The sequence below is a fragment of the Osmia bicornis genome, chromosome 13 (assembly GCF_907164935.1).
Source record: "Osmia bicornis bicornis chromosome 13, iOsmBic2.1, whole genome shotgun sequence".
NCBI classification, from domain to species: domain Eukaryota; kingdom Metazoa; phylum Arthropoda; class Insecta; order Hymenoptera; family Megachilidae; genus Osmia; species Osmia bicornis.
Window position 1 is genome coordinate 2974409 of NC_060228.1, and position 14392 is coordinate 2988800.

General features: G+C 31.7%; 4 protein-coding genes across 7 annotated transcripts; all 4 read right to left on the bottom strand.

The window, feature by feature from the left end:
- Window positions 1–1621: 1621 nt before the first annotated feature.
- LOC114878775 (nascent polypeptide-associated complex subunit alpha) lies at window positions 1622–3924 on the bottom strand. Of its 4 annotated transcripts, XM_046288356.1 has the most exons (7): window positions 3515–3726; window positions 3147–3325; window positions 2799–3063; window positions 2603–2722; window positions 2305–2400; window positions 2071–2229; window positions 1622–1874 (listed from the first exon to the last, which is right to left on the bottom strand). In XM_046288356.1, exons 3-7 carry the CDS (start codon window positions 3051–3053, stop codon window positions 1860–1862), a joined length of 645 nt encoding a protein of 214 aa, XP_046144312.1. In that variant the 5' UTR covers window positions 3054–3063; window positions 3147–3325; window positions 3515–3726; the 3' UTR covers window positions 1622–1859. The 4 variants fall into 4 exon arrangements, with proteins under 4 accessions (XP_046144312.1, XP_029048762.1, XP_029048761.1 ...); XM_029192929.2 differs by lacking the exons at window positions 3147–3325; window positions 3515–3726 and adding an exon at window positions 3822–3924; XM_029192928.2 differs by lacking the exon at window positions 3147–3325 and having other exon boundaries at window positions 3507–3727.
- A 348-nt stretch (window positions 3925–4272) lies between these two features.
- On the bottom strand, window positions 4273–7970 carry LOC114878772 (endoplasmic reticulum junction formation protein lunapark-B). The gene is made up of 11 exons (XM_029192925.2): window positions 7878–7970; window positions 7750–7811; window positions 7177–7218; window positions 6912–7099; window positions 6642–6828; window positions 6515–6526; window positions 6116–6371; window positions 5830–5991; window positions 5565–5744; window positions 5415–5498; window positions 4273–5341 (listed from the first exon to the last, which is right to left on the bottom strand). Exons 2-11 carry the CDS (start codon window positions 7774–7776, stop codon window positions 5250–5252), a joined length of 1230 nt encoding a protein of 409 aa, XP_029048758.2. The 5' UTR covers window positions 7777–7811; window positions 7878–7970; the 3' UTR covers window positions 4273–5249.
- LOC114878773 (malate dehydrogenase, mitochondrial-like) lies at window positions 7750–10100 on the bottom strand. The gene is made up of 3 exons (XM_029192926.2): window positions 9621–10100; window positions 9134–9520; window positions 7750–9054 (listed from the first exon to the last, which is right to left on the bottom strand). The coding sequence occupies exons 1-3, from the start codon at window positions 10038–10040 to the stop codon at window positions 8680–8682; spliced, it is 1182 nt and encodes a 393-aa protein (XP_029048759.1). The 5' UTR covers window positions 10041–10100; the 3' UTR covers window positions 7750–8679.
- A 105-nt stretch (window positions 10101–10205) lies between these two features.
- Window positions 10206–13001, bottom strand: LOC114878771 (condensin complex subunit 2). Its single transcript, XM_029192923.1, has 3 exons — window positions 12910–13001; window positions 12699–12822; window positions 10206–12590 (listed from the first exon to the last, which is right to left on the bottom strand). The coding sequence occupies exon 3, from the start codon at window positions 12524–12526 to the stop codon at window positions 10514–10516; it is 2013 nt and encodes a 670-aa protein (XP_029048756.1). The 5' UTR covers window positions 12527–12590; window positions 12699–12822; window positions 12910–13001; the 3' UTR covers window positions 10206–10513.
- Window positions 13002–14392: the final 1391 nt, after the last annotated feature.

A 14392-nucleotide genomic window follows, 5' to 3' on the forward strand; every position in this document is an offset into this window, starting at 1 on the left:
GACGTAGCGAATGGAAATTCGATTACTAGAGTTCAGCAGGTGTTTCCTTCGCGTTGCTCCTTTTATTACGTGACAATATTGCGAACACGCTTCTTTGTTGGCAATAAAGCGCCTTAAGATCCTTGCCAGATGTCACACGTGGGTAACGTCATATACGAGACCGAAATCTCAAATATTAGCGGATTCTCGGTTAGATAGAGAGGATGGCACGTCCACGCTCTAATATCACGCTTTTTTCCACCCCCGCCTTTTGCTACTGTACGCCGTGACACGTGCGCGAAACGGCTTATAAAAGTTTCTGTAATACTTCCGCACTGACGGAAGTTGAATTGAAATACTAGATGAAAAGCTAGATCTTTAAAATAGTGAAAGAGTATAAACGACTTTAGAGTAATAAAAATTATCACTATTTCGGGAACGTAACTTTTGCTTCCAAAGCTTTCATTCATAATTAAGATATAACACCAGCTTAATTTGTACAGTAGTAAAAGAAAATGTAAAATTACATTAAGTTAATTAATTTAATAAGCTAAAAATATTGTACAAGTCTTCTTTTTATTTTTTTTTTTTTCTTATTACATATCTTCGCGCAATTTAAAAACAGTCCCATTTATGCTATCTAGCAGTGAGTGGCGAAGGTAGGAAAATCAAAAATTGCTTTTTATGGAATGATAAACGGTTTTAACAAGCGCTTGTAAAAGATTCGATGAGTGTAATAGAATCCTAATAATGATACCGCGATCTTATTATATATAAAACGCAAAGACGTCCGTCCGTGTCACTTCTCAATTTAAGAGGTTTCAATTTTCCTATAAAAAGTATGGGTCGCACATCTTAGCTTCGGGGTCCCTAACACCCCAAGATGATATTGGGTCGGTGCGCAGAGTCCAGGGCCCATGACACCCCGCGATGATAGTCCCCTCGCGGTGACTACCACTAAATCGCTGTATCTCCGTATCCCTTGTTCATTTATAATGTTAAAATCAAAGTTTTTAAATATGTCATTTGATGGGCATAAAAAATGATCTGCCATCTAACAACTGAGAAGAGAATTTCGACTCCCTTTGATTCTATTTGTAAAAATCAACACAGGACCGCAAAAGTATTAAACTAATTGTTTAACAAATTTACATTTTAATAAAGACCGCCGTAAATTATTTTTAAAATTCGACCCCAGCGCCATCTCTTCAAAAGCGGCTCAAACTACTCGATAAGTTACCATCGATTTTCCGAAACAGGATAACACAGCGGAAACTACTTACCGGCTTACCATCGAGTTACCGACAGCAGTCGGTAAATTATCAAATAGTTTCCGCCACTCTTTAATAGATGGCGCTAGTGCTCCCTTAGTTGTTGCGAGTCGCTCTCCCGCTCTTCTGAGGTGAAGGAGTGGGGAGATCGACGCAACACGGCTGCGCTTACGTCGCAGTTCGTTCCCTGGCGTCTGTGAGAGAAGGTCGGTGCTCGGCGCGTACTCCGCAGCGAAGACACGTTTTGACTAGGACTAATGCTTGTGTTTAATCTCACCCCCTTTGCTCCCACATAGTTGAATTATGTAATGTTAACGAATCTGATTTTTAATTGGTACGCTTATTAAATAACAAACAACAAACAACAAACATAGTGTGACCTTAGTGTATTTATTTTGTTTCATGTGAATTATGTATATACATGTGGATTTGTTTGAGACAAGCATCACGGTCTCCGTGCGAACTCTGATCTCCTGGTATTCGAGCTTAACAATTCAATGTAATGAGACAAAAAGAAGGATGATGTTTTCCCTGATGATGCAGATGATAAAATAAATGACCTCACAACGCGAGCTACGACGTAGCGCACCCTATTTCTAAGCAGGTTCATCACATTGTCAATTCCTGAAACATACAGAACAAAGGCGTAAATTCTTGAACTTTACATGAAGCAATAATTTTAGCTATAAAGATAGCTTATCAGTCTGCCAAGGTGTTTTCAACAACATTTTCATTCTGATGATAAATGCGAAACCATTGCATCAATCATCATATCATACTTTCACAAAAGTTTGTTTAAACATTTCGTTTAAGAACTTACCATAATAGCATTGACAATATCATTTTGATTATTTTTGAGAGCTTTAATAGCCTTCCCTCGAGATACATTAGCTTGAGTCATTACTAAGTCAATATCCTTTTCTTCAACACCCGTTTCATCGACCTCTTCCTCCGATTCTTCCTGTATCGGCGCGACAACCTTGAAGATACCAATTTCAGATATTAAAAGTTAGAATAAAATTGCCAATTAAAATAATAAAATAAAATATTTTACCGTAGTACTACCACCAGCTTCAGTTGCTGGAATAACTGGTGGTTCTTTGAATTTCTCAGCTGCTGCTACCTGAGCTTGCTGACTAAGATCTTCAATCTACAAGAAAGAGTTTTGTTAGTAATTAAAAATCATAAAATATTTCTCTAAAAAATATTACTACTACTAAAAGTATCAGTCTGCCAAGGAATTTTTCTACAAAGTTTCTCAGCTTGTATTATGCAAAACTATAAAGATCATCATTTATACAAAATACTAATGTTATTACATACAAATTTAACGTATAATTTAAAAATTTTACCTTCGCTTCACCAAATACTATGTAAGTATCTGATGCTGGATTCTTCAGTACATCTGGTTTGTTAATTACAAAGAGAATATTCTTTGATTTACGAATAGTTACTCTGTTAACACCTTGAACCTACAAACAACAGAAAATAAATTATATTATCCAATTATATTTTAAACTCCTAATATATTGAAAATGTAAAACATACAGGTTTTAGTCCTAATTTGCTCATAAGCTTTCTTGCTTTTTTCTCCCCTCGACTTTGTTTTGCCTTAGAAACCATATCAATGGGAAGACCAGTGACAGTTGTCGCTGAGAAACCCACAGTGCCACCGGCACCTCCATCATCCAAATCTGGAAGGGTGTCATCCGAGTCTGAATCAGTACCAGATCCTGCTGCTGTTGCTTCAACCTTGCTAGGTTCAGAGCTCGCAGCTTTGTCAAGTTCAGTTAATTCAGGCATGTTGATTGATCTACAACAGATGATTAAATCAGGTACTTCTTATATTTTAATATTCTTTATTACATACCACATACAGGTATATCTGATACATACAGAAATTTCCAAAATACAATTAATGCAAATTATTAACATTTAATATTTCCGTTTACATTTAATATATTTTACATTTTTAATTTAACTAAATCAGAACCATTCTACGGCAATTGATCGCACGTGTTTAATACCGGGTTAACAAAGTCCGCCCCGCCTTAGAGTTTCGACCACAGTATAATCTAAAATACGCAGTTTAAGAAATATAAATAAAACACTGATAAAATGTATTGATAGGGTGAAAGTTTACTAATGAATATAAAATAATTGGACAGACAGAATAAACACTTATCCCACAATGATTATCACAAGACAAATGGACGTTGTTATGGCGCCCACTAAAGGTAGTCAAAAAATACTTGCGAAAATACCATCGGTAATATTCTTCATTACTTATGCTTAGCTATCACAGCACATTTATGGACTTTCTATTAGATACGAGCAACATGTTCTCTATTTCTCTGTACGCTTTATACGATGTTTTACATTGATATTATGCACAGTGAATTGTGCGAGTAAAAATCGTCGAGGCACAAACATTTCGTGTGTTCACCGTTGACAATAGAACATATCACGCAATATGATTTGCACGGGAAATTACATTAGATTCTTCTTTCCCGATATTCGCGCTCTTTTACTATCGTTGCAAAACGATGTCGAAAAAATCGTTAGATTTACCTCAAACGATAATCCGTCGTCGACCGAGCACTATTTTTACCATGTAAACTGAGACCAATTCACACATGTGCCCGAACGAGCATAGGTTCATTACTTTTCCGAACGCAAGGCGCCAGTAAGCGCTTTGTTAAATCAGCACCCGCAATTGGCTACGTAAAGGGAGAAGGAAAGTATCATTGTTTTATGAAACTCATTCTCCTAATAAAAAATTATTTCATTTATTAAAAGCTCCACAATTCTCGCTATAAATTTATTCAATCATGAGACAAAAAAAGTACGAACATGTATAGTCATTAAAAATGTATATTTTCCGTAATAATCATTAAAATAATTTTTTTTGGCATCTCATAAATACAAAATTTCAATTTATTTATATTTCGCACGCCATATTAAGTTTTTAAACATAAATAATTTAAAAGAAAATAGAATGTTTTAATTTTAATAGATAATGAAAAGTAAAAACTAGCCAAAGCTATTGTATTTTTTAATAAACGCCGATTTTTTTTTTTCTAATACATATATACATTGCTTTCGCTTGTAATAAATATTACTGAAACAGATAATACGTGTTACTATCACAACAATACTTATGTTAGAAAAGATTGCAATAAGAAACAGTTCAACTTACTACTTTCTTCTTTCTTTTTTTTTCTTTTATACAAATTATGAATATAAAAAGTATTCATACCTTCTATAACGTAACATTAAACCAGTAATCGATCTAATGATATAGTGGAGCACGAAATTTGTGAGTTTACAAGACAACACAAATCTATTAAAAAGGAAAATTGAGAACATAAATTATTCGAGATTTAAATTGGTATAAGAAAAAAAATCAAATATCACGAAAAACAAAAAAAAGAGTAATTTTTTCTAATATAAATATACTAATGTCCACTATTGACGAGATAAGCAGTCTTGATTGAAACGCATTATTGACTACAATTTTCAACGTGGGCATTTTTATAATGCTTCAGATAATTTAAAATTTTTAGAAGAAAAAACGATTTCTAAAAATTTGTCAATATATTATGAAATTTCACGATTTTGTAAGTAACGCATAGATGAAGCAAAAATCTTATGGGAATTAATAAGATATCGTATTGATAATATCTTTTCTAAGTACTTTCGATCATTTTGCTTCATTCTGCAGTTACCCAAAATCCTAACAAGAGTTAGACAAGAACAATTTGGAATGATTTTTCATTCAAATATGAGAATATAGTATTCATATGGTTTCTGCAAATACTATATTACTATCTATTGTCGAGTATCATGTTATTTGCTTTCACTTCCAAACTCTTGTTTGAGTAATATAGTATTTACGTTTTTGTTAAACATCTATACCTCTACATCTATGTACTACAATTGTAGTACGATTCATAACAAAAGGTTTTCTGTCACAAATTCCTTTGAAATGTGTTTGTGTTAGGAAAACGATTCGTCAACATCCATTTTCTCAACATTTTCTTCGGCCTTATCCTCCTCTTTTGCATCAGACTTTGCAGCATCCGGTTCATCTGAGATTATTCGTTACAAATTACATTAAAACCATGTTATATTATAAACGCGTTCAATGACATCTTTTCTTACCACATTCATTTTCAACTGGTTTTTCAGTATGTTCAGGATCTTCCGGGATTTCGGTAGGTTTCTCAACTACTTCGATATCGGAATCTAAAATTATTTTTGTTAATGTTGATACCTGTTATGCCGTTTTTAATAAGTTAGGTATGTCCAAACCTGTATCTGATGGGGTTGATTCAACTTGTGGAAGTTTCGAGTCTTCTGCGTTTGCGGTAGCAGAAATTTGATCAGGAGATGATAGACTATGTGTAAAAGTTACATCATATTCCAATTTCGGTGCAGAAGGTTTCTGTTTTCTTGCTGGATTCCAGAAGTTGCAATAACAACATCTGAATCCTATAACATAAACGCATATATCTTAAGCATTTAATATCTTAATTGAGTTTTATATTTATTTTGATAGATTATGATAAATGTTTACCAAAGTATTCAAACTCTTCTTTTAATGCCATTCCATTGTGTGATTCACAATGTCGGCAGATTAACGCATACCGATTTGATGGACCATCTCCCACTAAATAATCAATGAATCGATCCAAGTAATTCCTTTCACGTGGTAATACTGGACGAGGTAATGGTGATCCTGTTACATAATCAACTTTATAATTTATGTAATTTATCGGCACGCGTATATATTAAATAAAAAAAAGAATAACAAGATGGAATAATAATATTTAAAAAATAATTTTAATCCTAAAAATACTAACGATAACCCATGACCGGGGTATTAATTGGTCTAACACCACTCTGGAAAGGAGTACTTGATGGATTCTGAATGGGAGCCATGCCAATTGGGACAGGGCCAGTGTTAGTGGGCATGCCACCTTGCACATTTGGAGGTTGATTTTGATTTGTTACTACTCTTCTTCGTAGTTCCCCAGAAGCAGGTATTGGGGATATTACATTTTGTGACATGCTAAATCGCTGAGGTGTTTCTTGTGATGGTGACACCTTGTAAGTTGGCTAAAATAAAAGTTTCCTTTCATCAAATTTTGCACCAATCTTTTGGAAATTATTTTTAATAACTTATTACACAAAATGAAATGTTTACACCTGTATACAAATTGTGTTATAAGGGAATTATTTAATGTATATGAAATACAAACCTGTGGAGATAACTGTAAAATAAAGAAAAGAAAAAATTAATAAAAATAGAAAAACATATTGCAATATGAACAAAATTATTAAAGTATATATAATTACTTTTTAAGTCACATTTACTTTTGTACTTACAGGAGTCATTCTTAATTGATCAGGAGCAAACTTCATTAAAATTTCTTTAGCTTTTTTATATGTTTCAGTTTCTGTAACCTCATCTAAGATTTTCCTTTTCTCTGATTGCATGGTACTTAATTTTTCCTGATTTTCAGAAATTTTACGTTTGTAATACCATGTAACCATCTTTTTTGTTAGCAAAATTCTGTGGGAATTATATATTTATTTCATATATAAATAACATATAATTTTATTCAAAGCAACAAACAAAATTTATATAGTACTTACAGAATTGGAAAAATTAACAATGGAATGATATAAAATATTTGATCATATAAAGATGCTGGGAAGAAATAAAAGTAAAAAATGAATGCTGTTACAATATAAAGTATAACACTATATAGAATCAATGTTCCAACAATTTTTTTATGTCTCTGTTCTGTAGTTTGCCCATATCTCTCTATTTCTTTAATTTTCTGTTAAAACAAAATTTGCAATGAATTTTGTAAATGTTTCTCATAAATATATATTTTTTTAAATATCAATTTCTTACCATATCAAGAGTTTCTAATATTTCAATAGTTGTTTTCTTTTTCTGAAATGTAAACAAAATTTTATCTTCATATAATAATAGTAGATATTATATTTTTTTTACATATTTCCAATCTAGACATGAAAGTTTTAAATAGCACTAATGCATAGTCATTGAATGGTAATTATGGAATGTATAATTATACTGTATAAATTATTAGTCAATTTTGATTAATCATTCAATATCAGAAACTTTAATCAGATTAATATAAATTTTCAACTATAAATCAAAGAGCACTGAACTTTACATATGATATGGGGTTCATAAAAAAATACATACATAGTTTTCACTACCTATACTTTATTTAAAATCTTATTTTCGCGCCTAACCTCGAAAACCTGTCAATTGTGAATATATATGTTTATTTTTATTTTATTTTAACATAAAGAAACATAAGGTACAAGGTATAAATGGATTCTTAAAATAGTATGACATTATTCCTAACTGTATTGTAAAAAAAAGTGCAATGTGGTAGAATGCTAACCTCTAAAAGATAAAATATTAATATTCATATAAGTAGCGATGTAAACTTACTCGAAATCTTGACAATATTATTCCCATGTTGCCGTTAAAATTTTATTATCAGTCTCTGTAAACTGTAAAATTGAATTAAAGAAAATAAAACGGCTCGAACGTAAGGTGTCAAAACAAGAGTTTCGTACAATTTTAAAATAGCTTAGCCGGACGGTGTGTAGACGTAGTCGACCCAAATTTAAATCCTTCTCCGTTTTGTTACGTTATTTATAGATCAAATCTTCTATAAACACTTTTCGAATTGTAATAACCAGAGATTTGACATCATGTTTGAAAAAAAATGGGTATTTTCTTTCGGCGCGCGGTGGACTTATACATTAGAATACATGGATGAATCAACAGATGTTGAGGATTCTTTATTTCATTTGTCACTTTTATGTAGACAAATTAATAAAGTGTGTACAGAAATAATCTTGATTTTCACTAAAATCGTGTATTATCGAATTGCAACGATTAACACTTCATACTCGTTCTTACAAAGAATTAACCGGAATTGAAATACCGTTCCGTTTGAACCTGCAAACCGAACTGAGGCACAAGTCACCATTACTCATTATCAGTGACTACAAGTTCAGTAGTCACTGTCACTATGCATACGGCTCACTTTCTGCACATACCGATAAGGAAGAAATGCAATTAACGAAATGAATATTAATTATAAATTTCTTTCAAACTGTGATTACAGCGACGAACATAATATTTATGCAGCTAGGTGTATAACGTTTTAAAAGATACATAAATAGAGCTGACGTGTTATACTCAATTAAAATAATCGATATTTTAATATCACTATTTTTATTCCATAGCAAAATATACGGCCTCCAAAACTATATATACATTAAAAAGATAATTTTTATATTAAAATAATATTGAAATTTATAATTTTATTTGAATAGGTCTTCATGTTAGTCCTACACAAAAGAAATTAATTTATGTATTTTTCATTGTAATATGTCTATTACTTTTAACTGCTTTTATTGCCATTTCGATGCATTCGTTAATCAAAGGAATCGCTTGTTCAACAAGTGATATTTCCGAAGATGATATTTTAGGCAAACCAAAATTTTTCATCACCCCACTTGTCCCAAACTGCAATTCAGTTGTAAAAAACCGACATACCGGTAATACGTTTGATCGTACATAAGCAGAAGAAACGATATTTTCATATCCGCTAAGTCCACCGGCAAGCATAAGAATTAATTTAGCAGCAGCCACGCCGTCGGACAATGATGGCCCTTCGGATCCATTATTTGCTATTTTTTTGTCAGCATTACGCAAAGACTGCAACAGCATTCTTTGCTGTGCCTATAACAATATTTGTCTATTACTATAAGCAGTGTTGCTTCAGTACGAAAATTTAATATAGATAATTGTATTTTCATACGATAGGGAATCCATTGATGGGACTAGCTCGTGATAAAAGCGGAACAATGCTATTAGAATCGGCTCCACCGACCATTGGAACCGATAAGAAAGCAGGATTCAAATCTAATAGATTCGCGGTAATCGCTTCCATTCGCATGCGATCGAGAGCAGTCGAACCAATGATCCTGTCTGGATCCCACCATCCAGAATGTTTGTAGACCTCTGATACCATGGGAAGTGTAGCTGTAACCGGTCTAGCGAAAACGGCGACCAAAGAATTTGAATTGAATCGTACCATTTTCTCAGCCATTTCATGCACATACATTGATGCAGCTTCAAATTGAGATATGATATTTAAATCTTTTGTATCTAGATTCGTTTCGTCCATTAATGCGATAATATTTGTCTAGATATTAATCATTTACAATAAAATGATATTAATGAATTTTGTATTTTAAATTCTATATATGTATGAAATTTCGAAAAAAATCATAGTAATAACATACTTCTTTCAGAGCCTCTTTTAAATTCCTTCTTTTAAAATACTTTATACGAGTTGACGTATCGATATGATTCGCATCTAATACTGCACTCATTAATGAACCTTTTGTATCTACCAGATGTATTTGCTTTATCAAACGAGATTGTTTCAAAAGTACTGCTGCATAAATTGATGCATCACTGCCTCCAATTATAGTAACTTGTACATCACCTTTACGATCTGGTAAAAAATAATCCCAACCATTAAAATCTGGTTTCTTGGTGCTGCAAGCATCAGTTTTCTTTTCTAATTTTTTATCATTATTCTTGTCCTCTGTATTCTCAATTTTTTTATCACCAGTTGATATATTTGAAATGTTCCGGTAAAGGCAGCGCGATATGGATTTCTCGATAGGTTTCAAACGGCATCGTTGTATTACAATCATATCCGATCATTTGTTGTAACATTCCTGATATTGATAATATAGAAAGAAGATAAATTTTCATAAAGGTTATGAGTTTAAGTTAAAGATATATATACATATATACATAATCATTAAATATAAAAAACAATTGAATGACTAATAATTACAAAATTACAAAATTTCCAATAATTACAAAATTTTGTTTATTTTTATGTTGTATTACATACGATAATATTAAAAGTATTAACATAAGCAACAAAGAAATAGGAAATTGAAACATTTTGTGTAATATACATTTTATGTGTTTCTAGTATTAATAATATAAATATACAAATGTGAAAAGTAGATTTACTTATATGTAATCAATAACTCTAATTATTAATTGAACCACCTATTATGAAAATGGGGCAAATTTTATTAAAATAAAAATAATATCAAATTAAATAAATTGCTTTACTTTCATAATAAAAGGTTCGATTATAGTATAGATACATTTAATCCGCTTCTACAATAATCTCAGACATATCAGGAAGAGATCGTATTTTCAATGTTTTTTCATTTGCTAAATGCAACAAAGAGACAAAGGAAATAGGAAAACTCAGTGCTTCTATATTAGTTTTTGTTAATATATTCGGTAATGTTTTATAAATTTTGCTAAAATCTTTGCTCTCGTTCATTTTATCTTCTTCTTCTTCTACTGCATTTTGTGTATTCTTTTCTTGTACCGTTGAATTATCTGTTTTCATAGTTAAACTCTTCCAAATGGACTTTTTCAGTTGTCTCATATCAATTCTTTTGGCTTGGACACTAAATGCAATAGGTATTTTATTTGTCAATTTAGGAACAGCAACTAGATTATTTTCAGTAAGAGCTTGAATTTCTGGTTGCGTCCCAGTTTCAATATCGCATTCATTTTCATTAACATTGTCTCCACATGTCTCATAATCGTTATTAGGTACAGAAGGACAATAATTCGATGTATCATTCTCATTATTGTAATCATAATCCTCTATATCAGAAATATGAGTAGCATTTAATTTATCACTTTTTTCTAGACTTATCAATTTATGAAGATACAGTTTAATAGTACATGCAATATCATAATGTGTATCCACTGGCAAAGTGATTCTTTCTTCTAGCCACTCTGTTCTGGCACCTTCTGATTTCATATTAGAACGAGACAGTACAAACATTGTTTCTATAAATTCTTTCGTTTTATCATCATACTTGAGTTCAATTTCTCTTTTTCTTCTAGCTGGCTGTTCATGACATTTCTCAATGATTTTACTACGTTCAGCGAGATTTCTAAAATTATTTATTTTCCAATGAGACGGGCCAGCCCAGTGTATATTCATATTTCTATGAAGAAAAGAGTATTCAGACATTTTAGTTACACCACAATTAGACACAACTTTACATAGATCTATAATCTTTGTTTCTGCTCTCTTAGCATCAACACATTGGTCCACAGTTTCTTCTTCATCTTGCATATCTAAATAATTCATATCAGTATGGATTACTTCATCTTCAGATGGTAAACTAGCATCTAAGTTAAAATGAAATTCATTTTCATTATTTTCTTCTGATTGTTCACCCTCGTTTTCTTCTACTTCATCGTTACCAGACCAATTAAGAAATTCAAAACTAACCAAAGGTGGACATGTTTGCAATTCAGAAAAGTCTTCTATCTTCGGAATAGATTCTTTTATGCATTCACTGTTCACTTTGTGTTCTATGATATCAACAATAACATCATTGTATGGATGTAAATAGAATTGAGAATTTGCATGGTTTGGCAGCATTACTTGATACAATGCATTTGTAGTTTGCACATCATGATCTTCTCTCATCCATAATGAAGGTTTTATAGTTTCAATTGTTCCTCTTAAATTATCCTTTGTTTCAAAGATTTTTTGTTTATTTCTTTTCCTCTTCTTTTTACCTAGTTTATGTAGATTATCTGCTTCGTTTTCTTGTTCACTATTAATCTGTGCTTGTGTATCGTTAACTGGGCCCCCATCTTCGTGTCTATCTAATCCACCAGACATTTTCATTATTTCTGTATGAACACTATCTACACGAAAACCATAAATTTTGGTGCTAACATCTAAAGATGTGCTAGCTACTTGCAGATTAGTCATATTAGCATCTTTCTTGCTTATCATATAGGTCATGAAATCAATCATTTCAAGACTAAATGCATTTTTAGTATTAATCTTATTTTCAGTATTTAATTTTATGCAATCACTTATATGTTTTGTTATTTCAGGTGCTGACATCTGAGCTAAGAAGCCAAGACCCAAAGATCTACGTTTATTATTTACATTTACATTGCCAATAGGGGTAGAAGTAGCATTCATTTCATGATGTAGAGCTAATCGTTCTGCTTCATCGTTGTTTTCTATCAAAATAGGAGTTAATGTATTTTGCAGTAGAACAGATTTTCTTCGTGAAGGTGATGCCAAAGCTCCTAATGGCATGTTTTCTTTACTTTTAAGGTCATTCATTTTTCAAATTTATGTAAGTACTTATATTATTGAACTCTATATCTTTAATGCATGGATTTTTTATCTAAAACAAAGATTCTTAACTTAGGAGTTGAATTCCTTTAACAAAATATAATACACAGTTTTATGTAAACTTCCATTAGTTACTAAATTAATAAATTAAATATTTTACCACTTAGTGAACTAAAGTTATTTATTATCTTCTCTAGATCAGTCCTTACAAATCTTAATAACGAATAATATTGTTGTAATTCGTATTGTACTTGACGGAGCACCTTCAATTTTTTTATAAGATCCTAAAAACAACATAACAAAAGTTGGGCGATGCATGAAATCTCAAGAGTATTTTTATTAACATATATGTAAATTTTATTATATCACACCTGATTTTCCATCTGGTACAAAATTCATAAGAACTAACACATAAAATACGTATGGATCTTTTAACTTTTGTTTGCTTCGATAGACCTCGTCGAATGCAACAGAAAATGACACAAATTCAAATCATTTTGAACGTGAAAGTGTTCATAAAAGCATTTTATTTGAACAATAATAATTCAACTTTATTTTTAATTAATATATACTTATTATTATGTACACATTTTTATAAATGCTAAGCTCTGTAAAATGCTAACAGCTTAATGTAAAATAAAGTTTACTTGTATTAATTTTTATAAACATGAAAATGCATATGATTTTCCATACTATTGGCAGCATCGCTAAATAAGGTGCAGTAACTACAGAAATAAAAAAACTGAACACGCCTTTGTACCCGAGGGGTTATGACCAGGGTTGGCCACTTATTATACGTGAGATATTATACAATGTATTATACATGGTATTCTACAGTATAATACGGTACTTACGAGGGAAACTACCCAAGTGTTACGCTCACTTATTAATGAAATTTTGCCACCTTGTAGAGCTCGTCGCCCTGAACACGCCTATACCCCGTTTTGGGGGAAGACGGCTAATTGTTTAAAAGATATTAACAATTAAAGTTAGTTACCCCTTACATTGAGAAGCATGACAAACTAACACATAGAAATGCTTAGCTCCGCGGTACATAAAACGCTTGACTCGCAATCTAGTTGTCTACGGTACAAGTCCATGATTCACAACTTTTTTTTTCTTTTTTCTTTTTAATGATAATTTGTCTCTTTTTGAATAACTATTACAACTGTGCTATAATCATTGCATTTATTAATAATTAATTACATGTGCTGAAATTTTTTTGGAATTTAAGTTATCTTTTCTATCCATTACGTACATTAACACCCTTACCGCATTCAAAATTCGATATATCGATAGTTTCTATTAATCGATAGTCTCGATATATCAATAGTTTCAATATATCGATATTTTCGATTAATCTTCGATATCCCAGCATTCCTTATACCTCGGCGTCTTTTACATTTTTTCAGGCTTTATAATCATGCATCTCTTACATCTCCACATCCCCTACATTTCTACACCCCTTACATCTCCACGTACCGTACCACCATGCCTTCTTATCATCCCTACATTTTTTTCATCCCTACATTTCTTTCACCCCTTCACTCTTTTTCATCCCTACATTCTTTTCATCCCTACATTTTTCAACCCTACATTCCTTTCATCCCTACATTCCTTTCCATCCCTACATTCCTTTCATCCCTACATCCTTTTCATCCCTACATCCCTAATATCTCTGTATCGTTTACATCCTTGCATTCTTCACACAGTCGCAACATTTTTATGCAAAATTGTGCAAAATTTAGTTCCTTTTTTCGCCGTCAGGGGGCGCTGATCCGATATCGAAACTTTAGTTCAAATTTTTGCCGCTAGGGGGCGCTATGTTTTCGAGATTTTCGCGAAAATTTCGAA

Bases quoted from the DNA above. Each gene is read 5' to 3' on its own strand.
- LOC114878772 (XM_029192925.2), bottom strand. From the start codon at position 7,776: ATGGGAATAATATTGTCAAGATTTCGA. The intron at 7,219-7,749 runs GTAAGTTTACAT...TTTACATTTCAG, and splicing joins TAATATTGTCAAGATTTCGA to AAAAAGAAAACAACTATTGA. The intron at 5,342-5,414 runs GTAAGAAAAGAT...GAATAATCTCAG, and splicing joins ACCAGTTGAAAATGAATGTG to ATGAACCGGATGCTGCAAAG.
- LOC114878773 (XM_029192926.2), bottom strand. From the start codon at position 10,040: ATGATTGTAATACAACGATGCCGTTTGAAACCTATCGAGAAATCCATA. The intron at 9,521-9,620 runs GTATGTTATTAC...ATTAATATCTAG, and splicing joins TAAAAGAGGCTCTGAAAGAA to ACAAATATTATCGCATTAAT. The intron at 9,055-9,133 runs GTATGAAAATAC...ATATTGTTATAG, and splicing joins CCATCAATGGATTCCCTATC to GCACAGCAAAGAATGCTGTT.
- LOC114878771 (XM_029192923.1), bottom strand. From the start codon at position 12,526: ATGAATGACCTTAAAAGTAAAGAAAACATGCCATTAGGAGCTTTGGCA.
- LOC114878775 (XM_029192928.2), bottom strand. The intron at 2,401-2,602 runs GTAAAATTTTTA...TCTTTCTTGTAG, and splicing joins TAGTATTTGGTGAAGCGAAG to ATTGAAGATCTTAGTCAGCA. The intron at 2,230-2,304 runs GTAAAATATTTT...GGTATCTTCAAG, and splicing joins AAGCTGGTGGTAGTACTACG to GTTGTCGCGCCGATACAGGA.